This window comes from Lathyrus oleraceus, chromosome 4 (genome assembly GCF_024323335.1).
Source record: "Lathyrus oleraceus cultivar Zhongwan6 chromosome 4, CAAS_Psat_ZW6_1.0, whole genome shotgun sequence".
Lineage (NCBI taxonomy): Eukaryota > Viridiplantae > Streptophyta > Magnoliopsida > Fabales > Fabaceae > Lathyrus > Lathyrus oleraceus.
The window spans coordinates 294,706,815-294,733,084 of NC_066582.1; the positions used below are offsets into that span (position 1 = coordinate 294,706,815).

A 26,270-nucleotide genomic window follows, 5' to 3' on the forward strand; every position below is an offset into this window, starting at 1 on the left:
TTTCTTTCTTTCTTTTTTTTTTTTTTTATTTTATTATTATTTTTTTTTTTTTACAGGACCAACCTCGATTCCTCTTTCGTTCATAATAAGCCTCGGCAACTTACCGGACAGCACTCCACAAGTGCACTGATTCGGACTCAACCTCGGTCTGAGTTGCCTCAACCGGTCAAACAACTTGCCCCGGTCTACCGGGTGCCCCTCTCTCGTTTGGGACTCTGTCATCATGTCCTCAACATGGCATTCGCTTTCACGATGAATCCTTTCATGAAACAAAGTTACCCTTGACCTTAGATACATGGCACCGGCCTTTCGAGGCTGAATGGCAACACCTTATAACAAGAAGATGCTCCTTGGTGTGGCGGACGTTGTTTACTTCATATCATCTGGCAACAACTCCATTTGATTTTGGCCAAAAAAGCCATCCATGAAGGTAAGCACCGAGAACGGAGCAGTATTATCAACCAATACATCAACGTGAAGTACCGGGAATTCATCTTTCGAACTAGCTTTATTCACGTCTCAGCAATCCACCAACAGGGCTTCTATTCTGCTCTCGGCGCCAGCCGCTTCTCCGGAGGACAACCAGGCGAAGATATCGACACTCCTCCAACAGGGCTACTATTCTGCTCTCGACTCGCCTCAGGAACGGCCCTAACTTTCACTTTCCTTCTGACCTCGGCGGTACCTGGAACAACAATCTTGAATCGCTCCTCGTGCGGTTGAATCACCTTCTCCTCTTGTTTCAACAACCTGGCTAATCCCAGCAGATCACAATCTTCTTCGCCTTATTCTTCGGCCTGATAGATCGGATTGTCGAAGTCATACAGAGGTGTAACCAGATTGTTATCAATGAGATCAGGAGGATAATCAACTTTTGAGGTCGGAACCAAATAAATCAAAAGGAAAGAGAAAGAAAAACATTGCCATTTTTATTTCTTAAAACTGCAAAAATAAGTGAAAAACAGGGAACACCGCTTTTAATCACAAAAACATCCATTTATTACTGATGCAAAATGTTGCACAATGAAACACATGAGATGGCCCTTACAATGGACCATTACGTTTCGGGCAAAACGTATGGCTTTCATGCAAACAAAAATTGAAAAACAGAAATACTATTCTTCCGGATGAGTGATAGTGATGCTTTTGGAGGCTTTCCAGTCGCCTGGTACGCACGACTTTATCCACAACTCGAGCTCGCGGTCACAGTCGATCTCTTCACTCACTGAACGAGCATGACCAGGATCCAGCATCCCTGCACTGACGAACGTATACGGTGGACGACATCCTCTGTTTGGTCTAGACGACTCTTGATCCGGCTGATAACCGACCCCGAACATGTCTGCCTTTACCACTATGTCAATGATCCTGCCCCAGCCTTGGGCCTCTTGGTTCTTCACCACCTCTAGGGCTTGTTTATAAGAAGAAATGGACAGCTTCTTCTCTTTTTCAACAACAACGGCATTCTCCACCTTGACGGCTTCAACGGCCAGACTCAGTGTTTCAAATTTTCCACTGTCCATTTCCTTTTCCTCCATCTTCTGGGTCGTATTCCCCATCAGTACACACCCCTTTGTGACGACGGCCGCACAACAAGTATCAACACTAGAGAAAGCTCCATCCTTCATCAGAGGTTTTGGAACCACAGACATTGGAACCTTTAACTGATCCTCCTCAGTCACCTCCATTCTTCTCTTGTCCTTTTTCACCATCTTCACTTTTACAGGACCCTGCCTGGGTACGGGATTAACATCCTCATTCATTATCTGTGCCAAGCTGATGACTTTAGAGTCCACCATGTCCTGGACGACATGCTTGAAAGCTCTACAACCCTCAATGCTGTGTCCGGGTGCCCCAGAATGGAAATCGCATTTAGCATTTTCGTCATAATTTGGAGGCCTCCAAAATCCTTGGCCGGACTAACCCCAGATCCCTCAATCTTTTGAACAGGAGAGTATAAGTCACAGGTGGCTCCTCAAACTGACGGTCAACCTTCTCTTTCTTCACTAGGCTCTTAGCCCTCGGTGCTCTCTGTCGAGGTGGTGGTTGTTGTTGTGGTACAGTTGGATTACCAACAGGAGTGGTTACAGCAGTAGCATAAGGGTGATAACGATCCTTACCGCGTTCTTTCTTTGTCTCCACACCTCCTGATTCGACCTCCTTTTTGAGTGGACCACCACCAGACGGTTTCTTTGCCACAGTACCAGAGGGGTTGTTTGTTTCGGCTGATAGAGCCTCTCCCTGAACTTTCTCCTTGATCATTCAACCTTCAATTCTTTCCAATCTCTCAGCCATGGCTTTCTGTCCCAAGGCAAGCCCTTGCACCACACTGAACAACTCCCTCATCATCTCTTTCATCTCAAGAATGTCGGCGTCGGGTGGATCCATCCTGAACAGAAGAGCTATGCGTACTGGTTGACACCTACAAAACAGCAAATGGGTTAGTATGACTCACACATGCAATGTCTATCCGTACCAGGAATATTCTGTCCCTTGATTCTAGCGTCACTGAGACAAATAATTTTTCATCAACAACATTCTGACATCTGGATGTCTCTCAACCAGAATCTTAATCAAAGCTGGACCCTGAGTACGGGTAGACATGGGTTGAATGTAGATGAATGCAGAATGAGATGATGCAAATACAGGTCACTGTGTCACCAAGTCATCTGAAGACCCATCAAGTCTCTGAACCAGTCACAGTCGTCTGAGGGACTAAGTCACCATGAATCCAACTGGGGGAAGTTCCGAAATAAACAGAACCGGAGATTACATCTTATCATCACAGGAACATCCACTGAACGGACGACAACCAGATCTTCTGAACGAGTACTCTCAAATTCAACCAGGGGATCCGAAATAAACGGAACCCGCTGATAGATATCACAGACAGAACTCCGGCGTGACAGAAGTAAGTACCCACAAGTTCATCTGAACCAGAGTCACCATCAGTACTCAGAGTCACCAATAAGTCACCAACAAGTCAGCTACAGTACCTGTAATGAGGATCATTCCCTCCCCACTCACGGGTGTCATCTAGGCCAGGGTAAGGTCGAGAGAAACGCAGGATAAACAACCCTTTCAAGAATATCATCCTGTGCACACCCGATGTATGCACCGACAATACCCCATCAGAGTCTGAACTGCTCGCGATATCAATGTTCCGCTAAGTGGCGCATACCACCCGCTTCCCATGAATCACTCTATTCCTAGGTTTCCTAGATTTCACTCATAGCCTGGGTATTGGGCCTTTTACCTCGAGTAACTCCCACCCCAAACAGAGAAACACAGCACAGCCAGCACAGATGAATATGAATGAATGCAAACATTAATGCACACATAAATGCAAACAATGAATAAATGAATGCAATAAATAACAGCAAACAGCAACCAAAACCCTAACCTAGAGAGCGCTAGGAGAGACTCGCTTAGGGAAGATGGACCAGCAAGAGGTCAACTTCTCTTTATTCCCCAGTAGAGTCGCCAGCTGTCGCATTACGCGAAAAACCGGCGGGAAAACGAAACAACAGAGCCGCCACCGTGCGTTATTTATCCCAAAAGAGGGAAAGGAAACGCTCGAAGTAAACCTGGAAAAGACATGGTCTCGCGACCAAAGAGAGATGGGATCGGGAGTCGGTTATGTGAAGGGAAGGTATTAGCACCCCTACGCATCTGTCGTACTCGACGGGATCCACGCACAAAAGGAAGGAAAATGGTTGCTAAGACACTGCTCAAAACAAACATACTGGCTGAAAGAGACGCAAGAAAACAAAAGAAACTGACTCGGCAGAATATCGCATCCTGGGCCTACTTAGTCTATCAAGCATAGACATCAGAGTCGAAGTAGTTCGGACTAGGGGAAAACATGCTCGCTAGGATGTCGCACCCTATGCATACGTATCTTCTTGGACTAAGAAGAATCAGAGCACTCGTAGCTCGGCTAACGCACGCAAGACAAAACAACACAGGAAATCGACTGCCAATCGCTAGGCTTACGTCAAACTCCACACAAAAAGGCAAACATGGAAACCGAATGCCAATCGCTGGAACTTACATCAGACTCTGAACCAAACACACGCACACTAGAAACCAAATGCCACTTGATGGACTTACATCGGACTCCAAGCACACAACAAGAGGATACGGAATGCCAATCGCTGGGCTTACATCCATCTCCTAACACACACAAAGACAAAACAAAAAGGGCGCCCGGAGAGATCAGCTCATCTCCTGCCTACGTACCTCATCTGGTATGAGGATCAGGGCGACGTAGTTCCCCTACGCAGGGACACAAGGCTAACCTAACCAGATAACAGAGGGAGACACAACTAGGGAGACTAACTCGAGCCTAGATGTTATCATGCAAATCATCCCTAAGTTAAGGTTGCTATCTAACTTGCACAGGGAGCAAGCTATCCTAAGTAGCACAAACAAAGCAAACAATCACAAATAGCACACACTATATACACACAAAGTGGGGCTCAAACAAAGGTTAGGCTGCAAAAGCAAGCCAATTGTATCAGGGTGATGTTAGCTCTTAACCCTAACATTGAGAGTTAGGGTGAAGCAGATGAAATAGGAAGTGAGGGGTGTGCCTCACAGCTCTTATCCCTGGCCTGGGAGAGCTTCATGACAGATGAAGTGTGGGTTCAGAAAGTGGGAACCCTTCTACACTTATGACAATGACTCAACTGTACAACTGTACCAGGATCTTGGGTTAATGTCCACAATGCATCAACACAGTGGTGTGAGCAGAGGGATGACTCAACTGAATAGCAGGAGATGGATTGCACATCTCTTGTATCTGCCAATTGCCTTATCAAAGGTCTTTGATATGTACAGGGACAAAGATAAACAAGCACAAGCATTGCCTCTTAAGGAGGACTTCAGACAGGTGCCTGGCCAAGTAACAGGCCAGGTCTTCCAGACTACATGGAGTTAGAGTCATTATACCTCAATGCTCAATCTAGCAAGCAAAGCAAAAAGCAAGTTCACAAAGGAACTATAGCAACTAAGGTACCTGAAAACAATCCAGCATAATCAGTACTCAACTCAAACAAGTCAAACAAACAATGATCAACAGTTAACTGTACATAAACAGACAAACAAGCATCAATGCACAAAGGTGCAAGCCACAAGGCCTAAGCTCAAGTCTCAAAGCCTACAAAATAAACTCAAGATTAGTCATAAACAAGCAATAAACCAACTCCAATTGAGTGCACATCATCAAGTATAAGCAATTGTGCACTTTGACCTGAAACAAAACTCAAACATTAAGCACTAACCACTAGGACATGACCTAGGGTCAAAATGGGAGCAATAAACCAAAACAGAACATGAAACTTAACCAAAAGCAAGATCAATCAAATAAGAAACAAATCCAAGTGGTCTCACATTCATATCATTCACCAAGATCATTTCATGAGGCAAAGAAGGCAAAGCATGCAATTTGAAGCTCATAGAAGCAAACAGAATGATTCAATTCAAATCAACTCAAAAATATTTCAATAAATCCCAGGAAAAATCATGGTTAAACAGCACTCATAACATGATCAACACACCAAATTTCAAGTCATTTGGACAAAGGGAAACAAGTCAACTAAAATCCATAAGTCAAAGCATGTTCAAACAAGCTCATACAAGGCACCAAATCATGCATCAACTTCAAGCAAGCACAAAACAGAATTAGCATAAGATAAATGAACCAAATCAAAGCCATGGCAAACTTCAAGGTGTATAGAACACACATGCAAAATTTCAAGTCCATCCAATAAACAACAAGAATTTCACAAATCAAATAAGATCATGACTCACAAGAAGTCCATAAATGGTCAAACAGCAAAGAAATTCTCAAACAAATTGGAAATGCACTCAAAAAATCCATAAAAATTCAGGAACAAACTTAACATCCAGAAGTATCAACATGCAAAAGTTTAGATCAATTCAAGTTCATATGGCATGGTAAAGAAATTCCACAAATTGGACAAGAAATGGTGTGACACAAATTCTCACACCTCTAATGAACAGAGCATATTTCACAAACCAGGAATGCAAAAATCACAAACTATATACCAAAATGCTCCTCAAGGTGTCTAGTTTACACATATAAAATTTCAGCTCCATTGGATTAAGCATCATCATTTCATGATCAAAATAGCAAGCAAGGTGCAACAAATGACATGTATGAACATTCCCTAAGCCCAAACAGATTCCACACGTGCACAATTTTGATTATCATGTTGATAAAAAACTAGAGAGAAAAAGGAAACCATAGCAAAAATCCCCATGTAATTTGGATCATTCTTTGATTTATTATGAATTTTAGAAGATTGTAAAGAAAGTGAAATAAAAATTAAAATAGGTAAATGAAATAAAATGATTTATTAATATTTTAATGGAATGAACAGCGCTAGGGGCAAAACGCCCCGTATCACTAATCCAACGTGGCCGGTCAGCTGAGTCAAAGCGCCCGGGCCAATCATTACGCTCGCGTGGCAGCGTGCTGGACCAATGCATGAGCTTCTTCTCGCGAACACATGCAGTACACGAACGAAACCTTCCAACGGATCAAACAGAAAATCTGGAAACGAAATTTCTCAGTCTTCATCGTGTTCATCAAGCCAGTACCAGATCAAGAACATTTTTCCCCCAATTTCAACAATAATCATATCAACACAAAGGTCTTTCAACACACATCAATAATCCATAAACAATTAATCAAGAAACAAGCAAACACACTCATATCGAAGGAAACAAGTTTCATCAACAAGACTTTAATCACCTAGATCTAACTCATTTGTGCATGAAAACTCGCGGTTCAAAGCTCATTTTAATCAGCACTCGAAGATCTATAACTAACACTTAATAACTTCATGAATCAATGGAAACGAATTCTGACCTTAATGAAGAACAGAGGTTGAATTCGTCTTCCTCCAAGGCTTGTGAAGTCCCAGGATCCTTCTATAATGCTTGTGGAGGTGTTTGGAGAAGAATTGAGACCTTAATCGCTCACGAATCCAGCTCCCTTTGAAATCACCATCGATGCTCAAGCTTGAAGAATGCTTTGATCCTGCACTATTGGCTTCGATTCCACATGTAATTTCCACTCAAGAACAATTCAGTAGCAAGAATTTAGCAAGATGAATGGATGTTGTGTGAAGAAAATGCAAGAAAAGTTTTAGAGAAAAATTTTGATTCTAGATCTAGATGTGGAAAAAGTGATTACTCCTGATGCAATTTCTGTTAGGATTAGCTATATATATGCTCTGTTAAACACATTTGCTAATCATGATTAAGCAAAATGCAAGTGGTTAATGAAAATGAGTGTTTATGCCAAATTTGCCATTCACCCCTCATGTGCATGAAACTCTTGCTACAGTGCACGAAAATCTGTCCAAACACACTCCAAAAATGATTTAAGACCAAATGCAAGTGGTGGGAAATGTGGAAAATGCATATTTTTCAAATGGACTTTTTTCCCTCCAAATTCAAATTCAAGTAAAGTGAAAAAATGCAATTTTTGTGTGATGATTTCTGGTGAAATGTAATGAATGATTATGATAGAGCATGTCAAATGGAGATTGTAGCAAAAAACCCCACTCAATTTGGCCAATTGGTGTGAAAGTTATCCAAGTTTGAAGTTCAAAATTTCTTGACATTGATTTGATCATAACTTGCCAACCACACATGAGAAATGGATGTTCTTGGACTTTTTGGAAAGGTGAGAGCAAGATCTTCAACTTTCATGTTGGACAAAATTCCATTTGAAGCTTTTATGATGCTGTAAATTTGAGGAGAAGACCTTTCCATTTTTGGCAGTTTGAAATTACAGGTCACTTACTATTTTTGGAAACTTTTCATCTGACCTCAAATTCTCCAATGATGATCTTTGGCATGTCAAATGAGACTTGTATGGACATGAATGAGGCCTTTCAAACCATCTCCCACCTTCAAATCCATGATTTCATGCACAGTTGACCACATTTGACTTTCTAGGGTTTCAGATGAAATTCAGCTTGACTGTTGAGCTTTGATCATCCAATCTTTGGCCAAACCACTCCAAAATGATCTCTAGGTCATATGAACTTGTTGAACCAACCATAGGGCTTTGCTTCAATAGGAAATGCACTTGCTTGCTTGCTTGACTGGATCTCTTGACCAGTCTTGATTGATGACTTGCACTTGGCAAAGGACAATGCAATGCTATGCAGTGGCCAATGTAATGTTAATGACCTAATGATGAAAATGTATGTACAAAATGGGAGGTGCAAATTTGAGGTGCTACACAAGGCATCATACATCAACAAGAGAGGATAAGGAGACTCAATACACAATCTAACCGTCTTAATATTTTTGTTTTAAACTCGTAGTTTGTTTTTCATTCTTAAACCTGTATCCCCCCCCCCCATTTATAGTTTTCCTTTACATTGCACAATTGTTGGCTTGTTCAAACACAATCCCTGTGGATTCTATCTTTTATTATTGTGACACTATCGATACACTTTTGGAGAATTCATCAGCTCATATGTATTTTCCCGCCTTCATAGAGCTAGGTTGCAAGGGGCACGTATTTTTTAGCCACCTGAACATATTGAGCATAAAATACATACCTCAACAAATAATAAGTAAGAAACACGATATGTTCATGCGCATAAATGTCGTGGGTTGCCTTTAGATGACCCCCTATGAAGGAGCTATAAGCCGGTCTAGAGAAGGAGAAGGTGGGGTCAGTTCTGGTAACTTTTGCAAGATTGAAGTCCGTCCCAGTTAGAAGAACACCAATTATAGAAACTATATCTAAGAAAATGGGAATTATCATCCCACAAGGTAGTTAAAAAGTGTTGGTAGATGTATCCCAGAAACACATGGAAGCGATCAACATATGGGGATTGTAAGAGAGATTCACCCTAGATAGTTGGATTAGATCATAACTTCCTAAATCTTTCCAATATTGTGTGTTCTTCCCTTCAACCCTATCCAACCACTTAATATACTCAACATCCTCTGGTGGCGGAGAGGAACAGAAGACCTAGCTTTTGAAGAAGTTAAACTTGAAAGGTTCATCTATGAACACTAATGGTTCATACTCACGATATATAGGGAAATAATCCAGAAGCAGTTGGGGTTTCTTAATATATTTAGGTAAAGGACCCATAAATGCATGCACCTTACCAGCAAAAACGTAGGGGATAAAAGAAGAGAGATACCATATCTTTTCGTGTTCCATTTCCAAGGGAAGCTCCGACACATAGGCACGACCATCCACAACAATAGGAAGATCAATTTCGGCTGCAAAGCCCAAAGTGTTATACCGGAGGCGCCATTGAATGATATGGGTTTTATATTAGTAAGAGAGTAAGGAAAAAGGAAAAGTTAGGGTTTCAGTGAGGCAAGGTGAAAAAACAGGAAAGAAGAAGGCGTTTGAATAAACATGTTTACATAGCAGATGAAGAAACAATTTAGTTTTGTCCTATAAAAGATCAGCCACACGGTGGTTGATTTTACAAATGGCATATAAAATCCATGGGGAAAGCAAGATGGAAGTTAGAGAATTTCCATTACACTTGGTCTTCCTAGGAAATAAGAGGTAATCATAGTGAATCTACAAGCATGACCATGACGTGTGCATTACTAAAAAAGTTAGTCATAATGATTGACAACAAGCATGACTGAGGTGACGTGGCACAAAATATGAATAGTGACAGAGTAACTACAAACAATGTCTCCTTTCTCCCATCTGATATGGATCGACAATGACATTTTTTTAGGGGCATCTATTATACTTGAGTTTTCATCCACTAGAAAGTCATCTAAGAACGTCAATGAAAAGATATTTACTGTGAGAAAGCATTAATGATGTGTCTTTAAAACAACATTAATGATAATTCGTTGATAGACCAAGGATGAAGGGTTGACCAAGATGTCGACACAATGAGACGTGGTTTGGAGGACTCTCAGGGATTAATCCCCCAAACCTGGAAACATGTCCAAAATCTCGAGAAGGACATTCGATATATATCTTTATTCATTCAAGAGGACCAGTCGATTAAGCCACGAGATATAAACAACTTAATGAATTTACAAGTCTTGAATCCTTGATAGGCAGCGCCGAAAACACGTTGGAGCGGTTAGCATCGAGGGTTTGTGAAGAAGTGTGAAGCAGTTACCACTCAATGTGGGTTTTGAACAGAGAATGACTTGGAAGACACGTAAGCACATTACTGGGAACTTGAAGATTGAACATGGAGTAAACAAAGTAGTCGTACAATAATCATAACCGTGGTCGACAATTACCTTGTAAATAGAATAAATATCATAATCATACATGGGATCAGGGGTTGCAAAATTTCTTACATACTCTCTATACCACTAGAGTACCTGAGTCAAAGAGCGAGGTGGTTAAGTGAGAAACATGCATGCGTATGCGTCAGCAAACTTGAGTTTGTCATCCTTGAGAGCATTTTGCACTAGACCCCTGAAAAAGTACACATTGAGAAGTTCTATGACCCAAAAAATTATGGAATTTACAAAAAAAAAATTCTTTCTTTGTTCTAATGGTGGGACGTAGCCCCTTTAGGGATAACAGTTTATCCATTAACAACTAATAGATCAAAGATTTCATCACACTTAGTAACATCGAAGGTATATGTTCTAACAACAAAAATTTCATTTTTGGGCTCAACGAGATTCTTCCTGTTTGAGGGTTTCAACAATTTGCATGTGTAAGGAGACTCTGACTTTAACTCTGCCACATTAATCTCATTTTCTTACACATACTCATACTCAGAGTCGAAGTTGTCGACTTCGACATAGGCCACCTTCTTTTTACTGAACTTGGAGGTTCTAGCTTTCTCATCCTTAAGTCGTTTGACTTGTGGAACTCTATCGGCTAACTGGGCCATGTCTCTTAAGTACTGGGTGTCTAATTTCTTCCTAATGGAGTAAACAAGACCCCTGCTGCTAGTTCGAATAACTCATATTTTGGCACTTGCGTAAAAGATATCGCTTTCAAGGTTCTAAACCTATTGAGATAATCATCGATACTTTTAGCCACCTTTTGCCTTACGCTGACCAATTCCTTGAGACTAATATTAAATTGTCCCATGTAGAGATGCTCTTGGGACATTCTTTCTAGTTGAGCCCAAGTAAAGATAGAATTTAGGGAGAGAGTTGTGAACCACGTATAAACATTCTTAGTAAATGAGTTTGGAAAATACTTGATTTTCAAATCCTCATAGTTAGCTAAATCAACAGTCCCGGTTTGGTACCGGGTGGCGTGTTCGACGGTGGATTAATTAGTATCACCAAAAAACTTGGTGAACTTTGGGACTTTCCAGCCCTTCGACAATTCAGTTTGCCTTACATACTCAGAAAATGGGGATATATATCTTAGTTTGGGGAGGCCCACGTTGAGGCCATTTTGGACCAACATAAGTTCAACAACGTTAGTGACATTATCCTGTACCCCTACACTGTCTTGTCCGGCATGTCTTAAGACTTGGTTATCATCTTGGTTGCGTTGAACTAGGACCATGTCGAGGCCTTCTGGCCCCTAACAGTTTTTGACAATCCTATTTTTTGGGGTATTAGCCCCCTGAGGAATGTTAGGCACTGGAGTTGGTAGTGTTAGTGGTGCACCGAAAAAAACAACAATGCTACCCATTTGGTGGGCTAATTGTTGATAAATCTTATTCATATTTTCTATAAGTGGGCTAAATATGTTGCGTAATTATGTGGACCATATCATGGTTACTTTCATCCATTAAATGTCTCATGACTTGAAGAGAGTTATTGGTCAAGGACAAAGCACCCTGGGGAGGAAAATACCACATATCTCCTAGTGGTTGTTCTAGTTGGCCAAAGTTGCCCGTGGTGGACGCTGAAGCCAAAAACGGATTAAAGGGCGATGAAGTTGCCGTCGCATTTTATAATATATTGATGTACTAGGGTGCATGCTTGCCATCATTACATTTGGCATGCCATATGCTTGTTCCTTCTGAGGTAACAAGAAACTTAGATAAGGAGGCCTCTGGTCTCCTAAATTCCGATATTCCCTAGAAAAGGTTGGTGCAGTTGATGATTGTGGTGACAAAACTCCAACATCTGGAGGTACGAAATACACCACTAGTTGGCTTATAGCAGTGGGCATTTCCATGACGGAGGTTGGAACCAAAGAACTTCCGACACTAGTAATCGTCGGTTGTCCTCCTGGGTTTGGAGTATTACTTTGGGAATGTGTTTGGTTTTTTCGAGACATTTCAGAAAGTCGCTTACGACTCCTCAAGTGCATACAACACAAAACCCACACAAATGGAAGACACTACAAAGAAAATAACATAAGACGCCACTTTTCTGCAAAAGTACGCGCACAAAAGGTCCCACTAGGCGCGCCAATTTGTTTATCGGTGTTTTTATTAAACAATCACGAGTTTGAAAGTCTGTGAGATTAACTCGAAAAATCTCCAAAGCAATTTGTGAAAATGATTTGTGTAAACGCACATGCGTGTGAATTGAATGCAGTCGTCGTGTGAATGATAACGACATAGAAAAAGAGTTTAAATGATGCCAGGTTGCAACAAATGATATGGTAAAATGAAATAAATGATATTAAACAAAGCAAAAGTAAAAGTACATGTTCCGTTTAAGGAAACAAAAGACTAATGAAAAAGACTAAATGCAGACGCATGCATATTTCTCGCTCGACTATTTTGCTCTTTGACTCAAGTACTTCAGTGGTATGGAGTGTATGTATGAAATTTCTTGACCCTTGATCCCATGTATGAGCCTGCTATTTATTATATTTACAAAGTAACTGTCGACGACGATTATGACCATTAAGGAACTCCTGCTTTCACTCCATGTTCAATCTTCAAGTTCCCACCAGTGTGTTTACGTATTACCTACAACACTACCTGTTTGCAACCCACGTTGAGTGGTAATTGCTCCCAACTTCCTCACGAACCTTCAATGGTAACTGCTCCAACGTACTGTCGATACTGACTATCAAGGACTCTGGACTTGTAAGTTTACTAAGTCTTTCACCTTACGTGTCTCAGTCGACTGATCTTCTTGATGAAATAAAGACTCCTGTTGAATGCCCATTTTCTAGATTCTGGACATGTTTCTCAGCGACCCAAGTCTTGGGGATTTATCACTGAGAGCCCTTCAAACCATATATCCCTGTGTCGACGACTCAATCGATCATTTTTTATTTGTCTGTCGATGTTTCAATAATAATGCTCTTTAAGACACTTCATTAATGCTTTTTCATAACAAATGTCTTTTCATTGACATTCTTTGTTGTCTTTCCACTAGCTGAAAAAATCCAAATATAACACATACTATTCAAATTAATTGTTGAAGATGGAACTCTAGAGAATTTGAACTATAGATGACATCTCTAGTTCAGGAAATAATCTTTATGTTTTGGCAAGAGAATAATGCATTCTCAGTGTGGAGCATATCTCTATGAGGTAATTTGTGAATTCTAAAATTACGAATATTATGTTATGTTTTAAAATTGTATTGTGAAGTAAATTGTGAATTCTACACGTGCTACAAGCGTGTTGGTGATGAATGCATGAATGGTTAGTATTTGGAAATGGAAGATTCTGTGTATAAAATGGATTGCTTATTTCATTTTGGAATGAGCATGTTTAATGTCATTTTATTTAATGTCTTTTATTTTAATGTCTTTGTTTTGAATAAAAAAATATAATAAATTTTTGGTTTAATATCATTAAATTTAAAATTATATTGATACGAAACTATAATATAGTGAAGAATAGGTTATTGTATTGTAAAATGTTATGAAATTTAAATTTGATCATTTTAATCCGGATTTAGTCAATAAACTAATTATAAAGTTTAAATTTAGTAAGTTAACTAAATTGTTAATTCATTAGTTTAACTTTTGTTATAATGTCATTTTACATTATTCAAACTTAATATGTTTTATTAATATTTTATCAAAATGATTAATTTGACTAACAAAATGACTTTTAAGTAATTAAAATATAATGATTAGATAAATCACGAAAATAAAATTTAAAATTAAGTTAAAAATCTCTGACTAATAAACTTAATTTTGTAGATAAAAAAATTAACCAATCAAAAACTATCAAACATTTTCACTTTCATATATATTTTTTGTGATAATCATTTTCATATTTTTGATATTACAACTGTACATATTTTCTGGGAACAAAATTTGTAGGTTATAGGCCAAGAAACAAAATTTCTCACTAGTCACCAGTGACTGAACCTCTGTAACGACGGAAGAACAAAAGCGTAACACTGAACCAAATTCGATCACCGAAACCCTAACAATGGCGTTCGAGATACCGGTAGATCAAATAAAGCACTTACAGATCCTGCTTCGCAAAGAGGCTAACCTCTCTTGGTACCACCCAGAGAAAGAGGAAAATCTCCCTCTCCCGAAGCTAGCTTCTGTTGCAGAAACCGTCGCGAAACTCGATCCCTCGCCACCTTATCTTCGCTGCAAGAATTGCAATGGTAGGCTCCTCCGCGGTGTCCAGTCCTTCATCTGCGTGTTTTGTGGCTCAAATCCTCATAAAGATCTTCCTCCTGATCCTATCAAATTTAAGAACACTCTTGGATATCGTTGGTTGCTTGAATCTCTTCAACTTGATGGATCGGTATTATTAATCTTACTATTGCTTTCTTAAATTCTTTCTTTCGATTCAATCATTTTAAATTGAATGTGCTTCCCTTAATTCTGGAAATTCAAAATTCTGTGTTTTATTTTGATATAATGTTCTTCAATTTGACCTCTGATGCAATAAATTGTGATTATGTAATTTCTTTTTGGATTTAACTGGTCTGCAGAGTCAGTTTTATTGCAATGTCAATTAGTTATAATCGCGCTGTGCTAATCATCAGGAATATTTAACTTCAAGTATAACTATCTTAGAAGTTAAATTTGCGATTGGTTGTGATTGTTTACATTGACAGGGTTTCGAAATTGAGCACTCTTTATTTAAATCTAGTTTTGAAAATTTGTTTTATCTGGTTGTGTGTATGTGTGTGTAGTTTGGTGTATTGTAATATTAACTCATTGCTTTGCAGGAGATGGTGGAACCGATAGTGGATGAACATGCATCAAACAGAGCGAGGAGTGAATTAAACAATGAGATTCCTTTATCTGAACTACTAGATTTGGAAATTCAATGGAATTCTGAGGCTGAAAGAACACTTTCAAGTAATTCAGATTCGGAAGCATTTCCCGGGGAAAGTTCGTTGAGTTTGTCTGGTGTTGATGTTGATAGTTTTTTTGATCGGAGGGAATCTGATTCCAATGTGTCTGAGCTGAATTCGGCATCTGAAAGAAACGTGGGTGCTGCTTCAGATAACACTTTCCAAGCTAATGAGAATCTTAGTTTGTTTCAGAATGTCCAAGCTTCGGAAGCACTGGGAGGGTCTGTAGAGGATCAGAGTGGTTATTCCTTTTCAGGTTGGGAGGCCAACTTCAAGTCTGCTAGTTCTGGTCCTGTTCATGAAGAGTCCAAGTCAGTCGATCATTCTAAAGTTGAATTGGATACGATATCTGGATATCAAAATGATTCTGTTGGTGTAACGAAGAATGATGATTTCAATCCTTCAGCATCCGAAGATGATTGGTTTCAGGGTGATGGATTTAGAACTTCTAACTCAATGATAGCTGGCCAGTCTGGGAAGTTGGAAAAGACCGGGGATCTCCATACAGAAAAAGAAGAAATTGTTAATGCTTCCTCAACTAGAAATTTGGATTGGATGCAAGATGACCAGTGGCAAGAGAGTGACACCAAAATACCTGATATTGGGGCTACTGATGAAGATGATTCATGGAATGATTTTACTGGATCAGCAAGCACTCAAGACCCTTATGGTATAATTTCCACATCAACGATAACTGCCCAGACCGGCAATTTTGAATTTCCTGCGGTAAATTTGACTAATACAAAACCGGAAGAGGGGGCTAATAGTTCTTCTAACAAGGAATTTGACTGGATGGGAGATAACCAATGGCAAGATAATGATAACAAGGCAACTGATAATGTTGGTACTAAAGAAGCTACTGTTTTGTTTGATTCATGGAATGATTTCACTGGCTCAGCCGCTGCGGAATATTCTCCCCCCAGTGTTTCTAATGCTGAGATAACTTACCAGACTGGGAAATTTGAAAAGACTGAAGATCCTAATGATACAAAGACGGCAGAAAGTGCTGTTGGTTCATCTAGTAATTTTGACTGGATGCAAAATAACCAATGGCAAGGGAACAATAACAAGGCAACTGGTATTACGACTACTAATGATATTACCAATTCATTTGATGCATGGAATGATTTTACTGGTTCAGCCATTTCACAAAATCCTTCCAGTAGTGCTTTACACTCTGAGATAAAAGACCAGACTGGGATATCTGAATTAACCGCTGATCTTCATGATACCAATACAGTAAAGGGTGATAGTGCTTCTAATGTTAAAAGTTTTGACTGGATGCAAGATGACCAATGGCAAGTTAGCAATAACAAAACAACCGACACTGTGACCACTAAAAATGATGCCGACTCATTTGATGTTTGGAGTGACTTTACTAATATGACCACTAGACAAGAAGATCCTTTAAAAAATGTTCCTTTACAAACTCTGAATCAAACAAATTCGGAAAAGACCTTCGAAATGAATTTATTTGGATCGTCAAACAACTCACATGATATGGATTTTAGTGGATTTTCACAGCATGGTTTTTTAGGACAGCATGGTACTCCTGCAGCAACCAATGCTCAACGTACAGCTGATTCTTTAAACAGGTGCGTTGATATTATCTCAGTTGCATTATTTTATTCTAGAAAAATATGCATAATTGAATTCAACAAGTTTTTGAGCATCAGATCAGATGGACATTGAGTCCATTCACAAAATCTTTACATCTAAGTAATAGGTATAAGCCAACTTAATTCATATTTTGTAGCATGCATATTATGAATCAAAATAGATTTTCCTCGAAGAAGGGAATGGGAGAAAGCCTAAGGCTTTGTTTGGGAGTTTGGAGGGGAGGACTTTGAAAGGAGATGATGATTAGAGAGAAAAATAGATCAATCTTTAACTATTTTTGAAAGAGCGCTTTTTGTTTAGAATGATAAATGAATACTTATTTTTAATATTTAAATTATTATAACAAGGTAGATTGGATTTGAAGAGTTTATCTAACCCCTTCAAATCCCTCCTCCAATACAATTTTTTAGCTCTTCTAAATTATGGCGATTGTGCTATGAAGAAAAGTAAGCCCTTCAAATCCCTCCCCTCTCAAATGCTTCATTTCTTTCCACTTCATCCTTCCGATTTTTCAAAGCCCTCTTCTCCTCCTTCCTTCCCTCCTAACTCCCAAACAAAGCCTAAAAGAGGTGGGAAGGAAGACACTAAAGGGTCTTTCCCTTCATATTATGTTCTCTATTAGAACACCAATGCTTAAATATATCAATTCTTCCCTGTTCCTTGGCGCTTAAGAACTTGGATGTTCTTCATCCTTTCGAATGCTCTGCAGGCTAAGTTTGATCTTGATTGACATTTTGTACATTCAGAATAGAAATTTATGCTATCTTGTGTATGTTTAGGGTGGCTGATGAGGATACCGTGAGGCAAAATCCTGGAGATGTTTCCACGGCAGACTTAGGATCAAAAGATGACGTAGAGATGTTGATGTCACAAATGCATGATCTATCCTTTATGCTTGAGAGCAATCTTTCATTTCCTTCAAAATGAGACAGAGCTACGTTATTTTCTCATAATTCATGTTCAGTCATTCTATGTCTCAAGATTTATTTTGTAATATGCTGCACATGTTCTTCTCCTTTCTCTGTATCTTTATTATTTAATGAAAAGGCGGGGTAGTATGGCTTTCCTTAATGGTTTCCACTCTTTACTTGTTTTCTTTCTTTCATTTTTTGGGTAGAATTCACTGTACTTGTTTTTTTTTTTTGTAAATCAAGCTTGTTGAGGCTGTGTTATTTTATGCTACACAACTACTGTACATTAGCAGACAGTTTACCTTTGGGAGATGGTTATGACTTTGGTTATATAGTGAATATAGTGATGGTGTATTGAAAGACCTGGCTCGGACCGCCAAGTTGGATCTTTCCAACCAGAAACAGGCCATATGTCCAGTCCAAATAGTTCTTTGTAGGTTTTTTATGCACTCATGTTTTTTCTTCTTTTGTGCAGCATTAGTCTTTTCTTTTTGGATTGCAGTTCATATTTCAGCTATACCTGAAGAAAATGTTCAGATCAATCATAGTTAATGTAGGAGTTTTGCAGTTGATCTGAAATCTATTTTATTCTCATCATTTGCCTGGTGCTTTATCTCTTCTATTCTATGTGGTCAATAGCAGGTTATAGTGGAATAGTTGCATTATCACTAGTAGGGTTCGGAGTGTCGCTTTTGCTATGAGAGCCACCGTCAACAATATAAGTTGTTGTGGCCCCAATCCGCCATTGCGTTCTCTATTAGGGTTTTGGGGCAAAATTCTATGAGAGCCACCGCCAACAATATAAGTTGTTATGGCCCCAATCCGCCGTTGCGTTCTCTATTAGGGTTTTGGGGCAAAATTTCTCAAATTCTTTTTTATAAACCACTTTCTTTTTGTCGATTCAAACTCTTAGTAATGTTTGTTTTTCCTTTTCTTATTCTGTTATGTTTTTATTCTGTTATGTTTTTGCTCACAAACTATTGGTTTGTTCCTCATACTTTTATAGTTTATTTTCTATTAGGTAAAGTGTTCTTCTCTATTTAAGTTTTATTGTTTTGTAGTTAAGGTTTTTGATTATTAAGAATGGTAGCCTCTTTGATTTTGTATATTTTTCTATTCTAAACTGTCTAAATTAATTTTATACATTGACTGATAATGTTTGCAATAACGACTGTCCAGCTATCACCACGTTGCTCACCACGTTGCTGCTACGCCATGATATCTGGAATAAAAAAGATAGATTCTAGCTATTGAATCAAAAAGAGGTTTAGGACTGTGTAGACTTCATGGTGCTGGATTTAGAGGAAACTCGACTCTCACCACTCTCTCTAAATGGTATTCACACTTGAGGAGTGTTTTGCACGGTTTAATATTTTTCCGATAGCTTTTTCCGATAGCTTTTCATGCAGTAATAGACGTGTTTGTACATATCTCGAGCAAACTTTTTTCTATATGCAGCAAAAAAAGTTTGAAGTGAAGCGGAAACTTATCTCGAGCAAACTATTTTTTAACTGCAGCAAAAAAAAGTTTGAAGTGAAGCGAAAACTGATACGACTATTCCTTTTTTTCTACGTCGTATAGGTATATTTAAATTCTTTTCCCTCTTCCTTTGAAATGAAAACTACCTTTTTATTGAACAAGAGAAGTAGAAAATAACAGTTCTAATGTCATTATCGTCTCGAAAAAAAAAGGTGGGATAAAGAAAATTGAAGGTGTGAGTTTAAATTTTGGTCCGTTTGCAAAAAGACGAGGGTGGGATGAGATGAACACTATGCTATTTAAGTCTAAAAATGAAAAAAAAGACTAATAAAAAAGAATGAGTTGAAACGATTCCATATTTTTTATTTCATTTCACTCTTTCATTTCACTCTCTACTCAAACGAAGCCCTTGAACTTGAAACCTGAAGAGAAGAGACGAAATCCAGATGAAACGACACCTTCATAGAAGACAAATCTTGTTTTAGCAGAATACATAGAGGAATAACAACTTCATTCATCTTCAATCATAAGGTACAAATACTCATAGGTTTGTTATAAAAAAATGCAAACTTTTTAGATTTCGTTCCATCTTGCTTATTGCTATTTTTGATTTAGGTAACTTGTTTAGGTCATCGAAGCTTATTTCACTAGAATACGAAGTGGAAGAAGAACTCTATTCATATCCAATCATAAGGTATGTATATCCATTGCTTTGTTACTAAAAATGTAAACTTTTTAGGTTTCTTCATCTTTCTTACTGCTATTTCTCATATAGTTAGCTACATTAGGTCATGGATAACGTTTTTAGTGTATTTTGCATCATGTGGGTGAGTTTGCTGAGTTCACCAAATCAGGTTTTAAAGGGTTAGAGGAAACTTAGGAGATTGATCTTGAGTTTTGGAGTTATTTTGAAGTTATGAGTGAGTTAAAGAATTTAGGTTATCCAACTGTAGATAGACTTTGGTATTACGATGAAATGGAGTTTAATAAGATGGTTTTGTTGAAAGATGACAATGGAATTAGGAGGATGAAGACAATTGTAGTGTTGGTTGGTTTAGTGCATTTATATGTTATTCATCCTATTAAGAATATTCTCAAATTCTTTTTTATAAACCGCTTTCTTTTCTGAAAAACAAATGGAAGCTCTTAAGAATATTCTCAAATTCTTTTTTATAAACCGCTTTCTTTTCTGAAGATATAATTGTCGATTCAAACTCTTAGTAATGTTTGTTTTCCCTTTTGTTATTCTGATCTGTTTTTGCTCACAAACTATTGGTTTGTTCCTCATACTGTTAGTTCATTTTTATTAGGTAAAGTGTTTTTCTCTATTTACGTTTTATTATTTTATACTTAAGGTTTTTTTTATTAAGTATGGTAGCCTATTTGATTTTGTATATTTTTCTATTCTAAACTATTTAAATTAATTTTATACACTAATTGATAATTTTTGCAATAACGACTGTCCAACTATCACCCCGTTGTTGCTACGCCATGTTATCTGGAATAAAAAAGATAGCTTTTAGCTATTGAAACAAAAAGAGGTTTAGGACCGTGTAGATTCATGGTGCTGGATTTAGAGGAAACTCACGATTCTCACCACTCTCTCTAAATGATATTCACACTTGAGGAGTGTTTGGCTAGTTTAATATTTTTCCGATAGCTTTTCATGCAACAATATATGTGTTTGTACAGATCTCGAGCAAACTTTTTTCTAACTGTAGCAAAAAAAGGTTTGAAGTGGAGCGAAAATTGATACCATTGTTCATTTTTTCTACGCCGTATATGCATATTTAAATTCTTTTCCCTCTTCCTTTGAAATGGAAACTACCTTTTCATTCAACAATAAAAACGAGAGAAATTTGTTAGAGTAGAAAATAACAATTCTAAAACATGTATGTTATGTTCATTGCAGGCCACAGGCCTAACGCTGTAAAAGTGCCATTATCATCTCGAAAAAAAAAGCGGGACGGATATAATTAAGGGTGTGAGTTTAAACTTTGGTCCGTTTACAAAAAAGATGAGGGTGAGACAAGATGAATAATATATTTCTTAAGCCTAAAAGTGAAAAAAAAGCTTAATGCATCTTTTGGCCCCTTAACTTAATTTCATATTCCACTTTAGTCCATTATTTAATAAATGTTCGTTTTAAGTTTCTTAAGTGTAATTCCGTTAGCCATATTGGTCTTGTATGTTAAATTAGTCAACTTCGATTAGTTTGTGCATGTGTGGCACTTCAGTTGTACATTTATTAGCTGAGATGAAATTATTGTATTACAAATTGATTTAAAATTTAAAAATTAAAAAGAATGAGCTGAAATGATTCCATATATTTGATTTCATTTCACTCTATTCATTTCACTCTCTCTACTCAAATGAAACCCTTGAACTTGAAACATGAAGAGAAGAGACGAAACCCTTGAACTTGAAACCTGAAGAGAAGAGACGAAATCCAGGTGAAACGAAACCTTAATAGAAGATGAAGCTTGTTTAGATCATCGGATCTTGTTTTAGCAGAATACACAGAGAAATAACAACTTAATTCATCTTCAATCATAAGGTACGAATACCCTTAGGTTTGTTATAAAAAAATGCAAACTTTTTAGGTTTCGTTTCATCTTCCTTACTGCTATTTCTGATTTAGGTAGTTTGTTTAGGTCATCGAAGCTTATTTCACTAGAATAAGAAGTGGAAGAAGGACTCCATTCATATTCAACCATAAGGTATGTATACCCATTGCTTTGTTACTAAAAATATAAACTTTTTAGGTTTCTTCATCTTTCTTACTGCTATTTCTCATATAGGTAGCTACATTAGGTCATGGATAACGTTTTCAGTGTATTTTGCATCATGGGGGTGAGTTTGTTGAGTTCACCAAATTAGGATATAAAGGGTTAGAGGAAACTTAGGAGATTGATATTGAGTTTGGAGTTATTTTGAAGTTATGAGTGGGTTAAAAAATTTAGGTTATCCAACTGTAGATAGGCTTTGGTATTACGATGAAATGGAGTTTAATAAGATGGTTTTGTTGAAAGATGACAATGGAACTAGGAGGATGAAGACAATTGTAGTGTTGGCAGGTTTAGTGCATTTATATGTTATTCATCATATTAAGAATATTCTCAAATTCTTTTTTATAAACCACTTTCTTTTCTGAAAAACAAATGGAAGCTCTTAAGAATATTCTCAAATTCTTTTTTATAAACCGCTTTCTTTTCTGAAGATATAATTGTCGATTCAAACTCTTAGTAATGTTTATTTTCCCTTCTGTTATTCTGTTATGTTTTTGCTTACAAACTATTAGGTTGTTTGTCATACTTTTAGTTCATTTCTATTAGGTAAAGCGTTCTTCTCTATTTAAGTTTTATTGTTTTGTAGTTAAGATTTTTTATTATTAAGTATTATAGCCTTTTTGATTTTGTATATTTTTCTACTCTAAATTATTTAAATTAATTTTATACACTAATTGGTAATTTTTGCAATAACGACTGTCCAACTATCACCCCGTTGCTGCTACGCCATGTTATATGGAATAAAAAAGACAACTTCTAGCTATTGAATCAAAAAGAGGTTTAGGATCGTGTAGATTCATGGTGCTGGATTTAGAGGAAACTCGCGACTCTCACCACTCTCTCTAAATGATATTCACACTTGAGGAGTGTTTGGATAGTTTAATATTTTTCCGATAGCTTTTCATACAGCAATAGATGTGTTTGTACAGATCTCGAGCAAACTTTTTTCTAAATGCAACAAAAAAAAGTTTGAAGTGGAGCAAAAACTGATACAATTGTTCTTTTTTTTTTCTACGCCGTATAGGCATATTTAAATTCTTTTCCCTCTTCCTTTGAAATGGAAACTACCTTTTTATTCAACAATAAAAACAAGAGAAATTTGTTAGAGTAGAAAATAACAATTCTAAAACATGTATGTTATGTTCACTGCAGGCCACATGCCTAACGCTGTAAAAGTGCCATTATCGTCTCAAAAAAAAAAAAGCGGGACGGATATAATTAAGGGTGTGAGTTTAAACTTTGGTCCGTTTGCAAAAAAGATGAGGGTGGGACGAGATGAATACTATTCTTCTTAAGCCTAAAAGTGAAAAAAAATCTTAATGCATCTTTTGGCCCCTTAACTTAATTTCAGGTCCCACTTTAGTCCATTATGTAATAAATGTTCGTTTTAAGTTTCTTAAGTGTAATTCCGTTAGCCACATTGGTCTTGTCTGTTAAATTAGTCAACTTCGATTAGTTTGTGCATGCGTGGCACTTCAGTTGTACATTTATTAGCTGACATGAAATTATTGTATTACAAATTGATTTAAAATTTTAAAATTAAAAAGAATGAGCTGAAATGATTCCATATCTTTGATTTCATTTCACTCTATTCATTTCACTCTCTCTACTCAACCGATTGAACTTAAAACCTGAAGAGAAGAGACGAAACCCTTGAACTTGAAACCTGAAGAGAAGAGACGAAATCCAGGTGAATTGACACCTTCATAGAAGATGAAGCTTGTTTAGATCATCGAATCTTGTTTCAGCAGAATACATAGAGGAATAACAATTTCATTCATCTTCAATCATAAGGTACGAATACCCATAGGTTTGTTATAAAAAATGCAAACTTTTTAGGTTTCGTTCCATCTTGCTTACTGCTATTTCTGATTTAGGTAGTTTGTTTAGGTCATCGAAGCTTATTTCATTAGAATACAAAGTGGAAGAACTCCATTCATATTCAACCATAAGGTATGTATACCTATTGTTTTGATACTAAAAATGTAAACTTTTTAGGTTTCTTCATCTTTCTTACTGCTATTTCTCATTTAGGTAGCTACATTAGGTTATGGATAATCGTTTTCAGTGTATTTTGCATCATGGGGCGAGTTTGTTGAGTTCGCCAAATTATGTTATAAAGGGTTAGAGGAAACTTAGGAGATTGATCTTGAGTTTTGGAGTTATTTTGAAGTTATGAGTGGGTTAAAGAATTTAGGTTATCCAATTGTAGATAGGCTTTGGTATTATGATGAAATGGAGTTTAATAAGATGGTTTTGTTGAAAGATGACAATGGAACTAGGAGGGCGAAGACAATTATAGTGTTGGTTGGTTTAATGCATTTATATGTTATTCATCCTATATTACAACCTGGCATTATTGAGGAACCAATACGCTCACTAGAATACAATGTGGTAGGACCCAATATTGTTAAAGTAGGTAACACCAACACTGAATTTATAAAGAATAATGTAGAGGAGACCATTGTATCTTAAAATGTTGTGGATGAAGGAGACAATTAGAATGAGGGGATCCCAGTTGTTGAAAATATTGTGAATGAATGAGACATTCTGGATAAGGGGACATCTGTAGTTGAAAGTGTTGTGGATGAATGAGACATTTTGATTAGGGGGAGAACTTGTGAGTGCACTATCCTCCTAAGAAATATTTTGAATGATGTCAAAACTAAGACACTTATTATTTGTGTACATTGGATCTTATTGTATATGTCTAGATGCGAATTATCATATTAGGACACTTAAAATCCGGTTAGATAGACCATTACAAGAAAAAATTATGAATTTTCATGAAAAACGTCTATGAGTCGATACATCAAGTCTATGAGTCGATACATACTAAAGGATTCTTAAAACAATTTTTTTTATTCTATGTAGTGCTACATAAGAGCCTCGAGTCGATACATATTGCGTTTGTAGCGCTACATCCGTGTTTGGAGTCGACTCTTGCTGAACATTTTTTGCAAGCAAATGATTTTGCCTCACTTGTATCGACTCCTAGAGTCTATGTAACGACTCTTAAGCTTTATGTATTGACTCATAAGAATATGAAGTCAATACATCCTGTTCTATTTTACAAAACTTGTAATATTTGCCAAAAATAAGTTTTGTTTGTTAAGTTTCTACACACACATACATATGAATATACATTCATCCATCATTTCTCAACAATTGAAACCAAGAACATACAAAGAATTTTCTCATCATCTTCAACTTGTTCTCTTCATACATTCAACAATTACACATAGTCATTTTTGTTAAGTGTCATCTATATTAGATTGATAAGGTACAATTTGAGATTGTTTGTAATCAAATTAGGTTGAGTATTCTTTGGGGGTTTCATTTGTAAAACCATTTAAGGGTTTTCCTCCAAGTCTTTGCATTTGGACTCAGCCGAGTGAAAGCTTTGAAGAACGGGGATTCTATCAAAGGAGTAGCGGTAACCAGAAGATCATTTGAAAGACTTGGGACAAGATTTCGCAATGAGGATTCAGTCAAATGAAAGCTTTAAAGAAAATATTTTATGTCAAAGGAGTAGCAGTAACCAGATGATCGAATTGGAAGTCTTGGGCTACTTGATATTTCTTAAGATCAAGGGAAGAGAAGAAGTTATGATCAACATAAAACATATGGTTTGGGGGTTTGAGTTGCTACTTTTTCTCTTGTATACAACTCTTGCAAAGGTTAATTACATATCTAAATTCTATTTGGAATTGGAGACAGACGTACCCATAGTGAGGACAATTGGGGAACTGTCTAAACAAATCCTTGTGTTCTCTCTCTCTCTCTCTCTCCTCTCTCTCTCTCTCTCTTATATATATATATATATATATATATATATATATATATATATAATATATATTATATATAATATTATATATAATATATATATATATATATATATATTATATTTTGATGATACACTTAGTGTGCAATTTGATAAACTGAAAATTCTGGTTGTGTGGAAGTAATTCAAACTGCTTTGTAAATATAATTGCAATCTAAACAATTGCAATTGGTTTTTCATATCTTCAAAATAAAGGAAACATAGTTTGGTATTTATTGCACACCAAGTGTTTGATAAATTGTTTGTGTCAATTTTTATTTCCTAATTAATTGGAAATTGATTGCAAAGTGTGACATTGTTCAAACAATTATTTTGTAAAATATATTGATTTACTTTCTCATCATTAATATACGTTTCGTTACAATTTAAACGCATATCCGATTCTTCGGACAACGGTTCAGAATAGACGAG

At 37.1% G+C, this 26,270-nt stretch overlaps 1 protein-coding gene and 1 long non-coding RNA gene across 2 annotated transcripts; both read left to right on the forward strand.

Moving 5' to 3' along the window:
* The first annotated feature begins 14,167 nt into the window (after positions 1-14,167).
* On the forward strand, positions 14,168-18,079 carry LOC127075192 (uncharacterized). The gene is made up of 3 exons (XM_051016671.1): positions 14,168-14,657; positions 15,088-16,811; positions 17,616-18,079. The coding sequence occupies exons 1-3, from the start codon at positions 14,328-14,330 to the stop codon at positions 17,761-17,763; spliced, it is 2,202 nt and encodes a 733-aa protein (XP_050872628.1). The 5' UTR covers positions 14,168-14,327; the 3' UTR covers positions 17,764-18,079.
* A 738-nt stretch (positions 18,080-18,817) lies between these two features.
* Positions 18,818-21,774, forward strand: LOC127075193 (uncharacterized). Its single transcript, XR_007786239.1, has 5 exons — positions 18,818-19,082; positions 19,206-19,328; positions 19,633-19,757; positions 19,842-19,920; positions 21,627-21,774. It is a non-coding gene; the product is annotated as an uncharacterized LOC127075193 (long non-coding RNA).
* Positions 21,775-26,270: the final 4,496 nt, after the last annotated feature.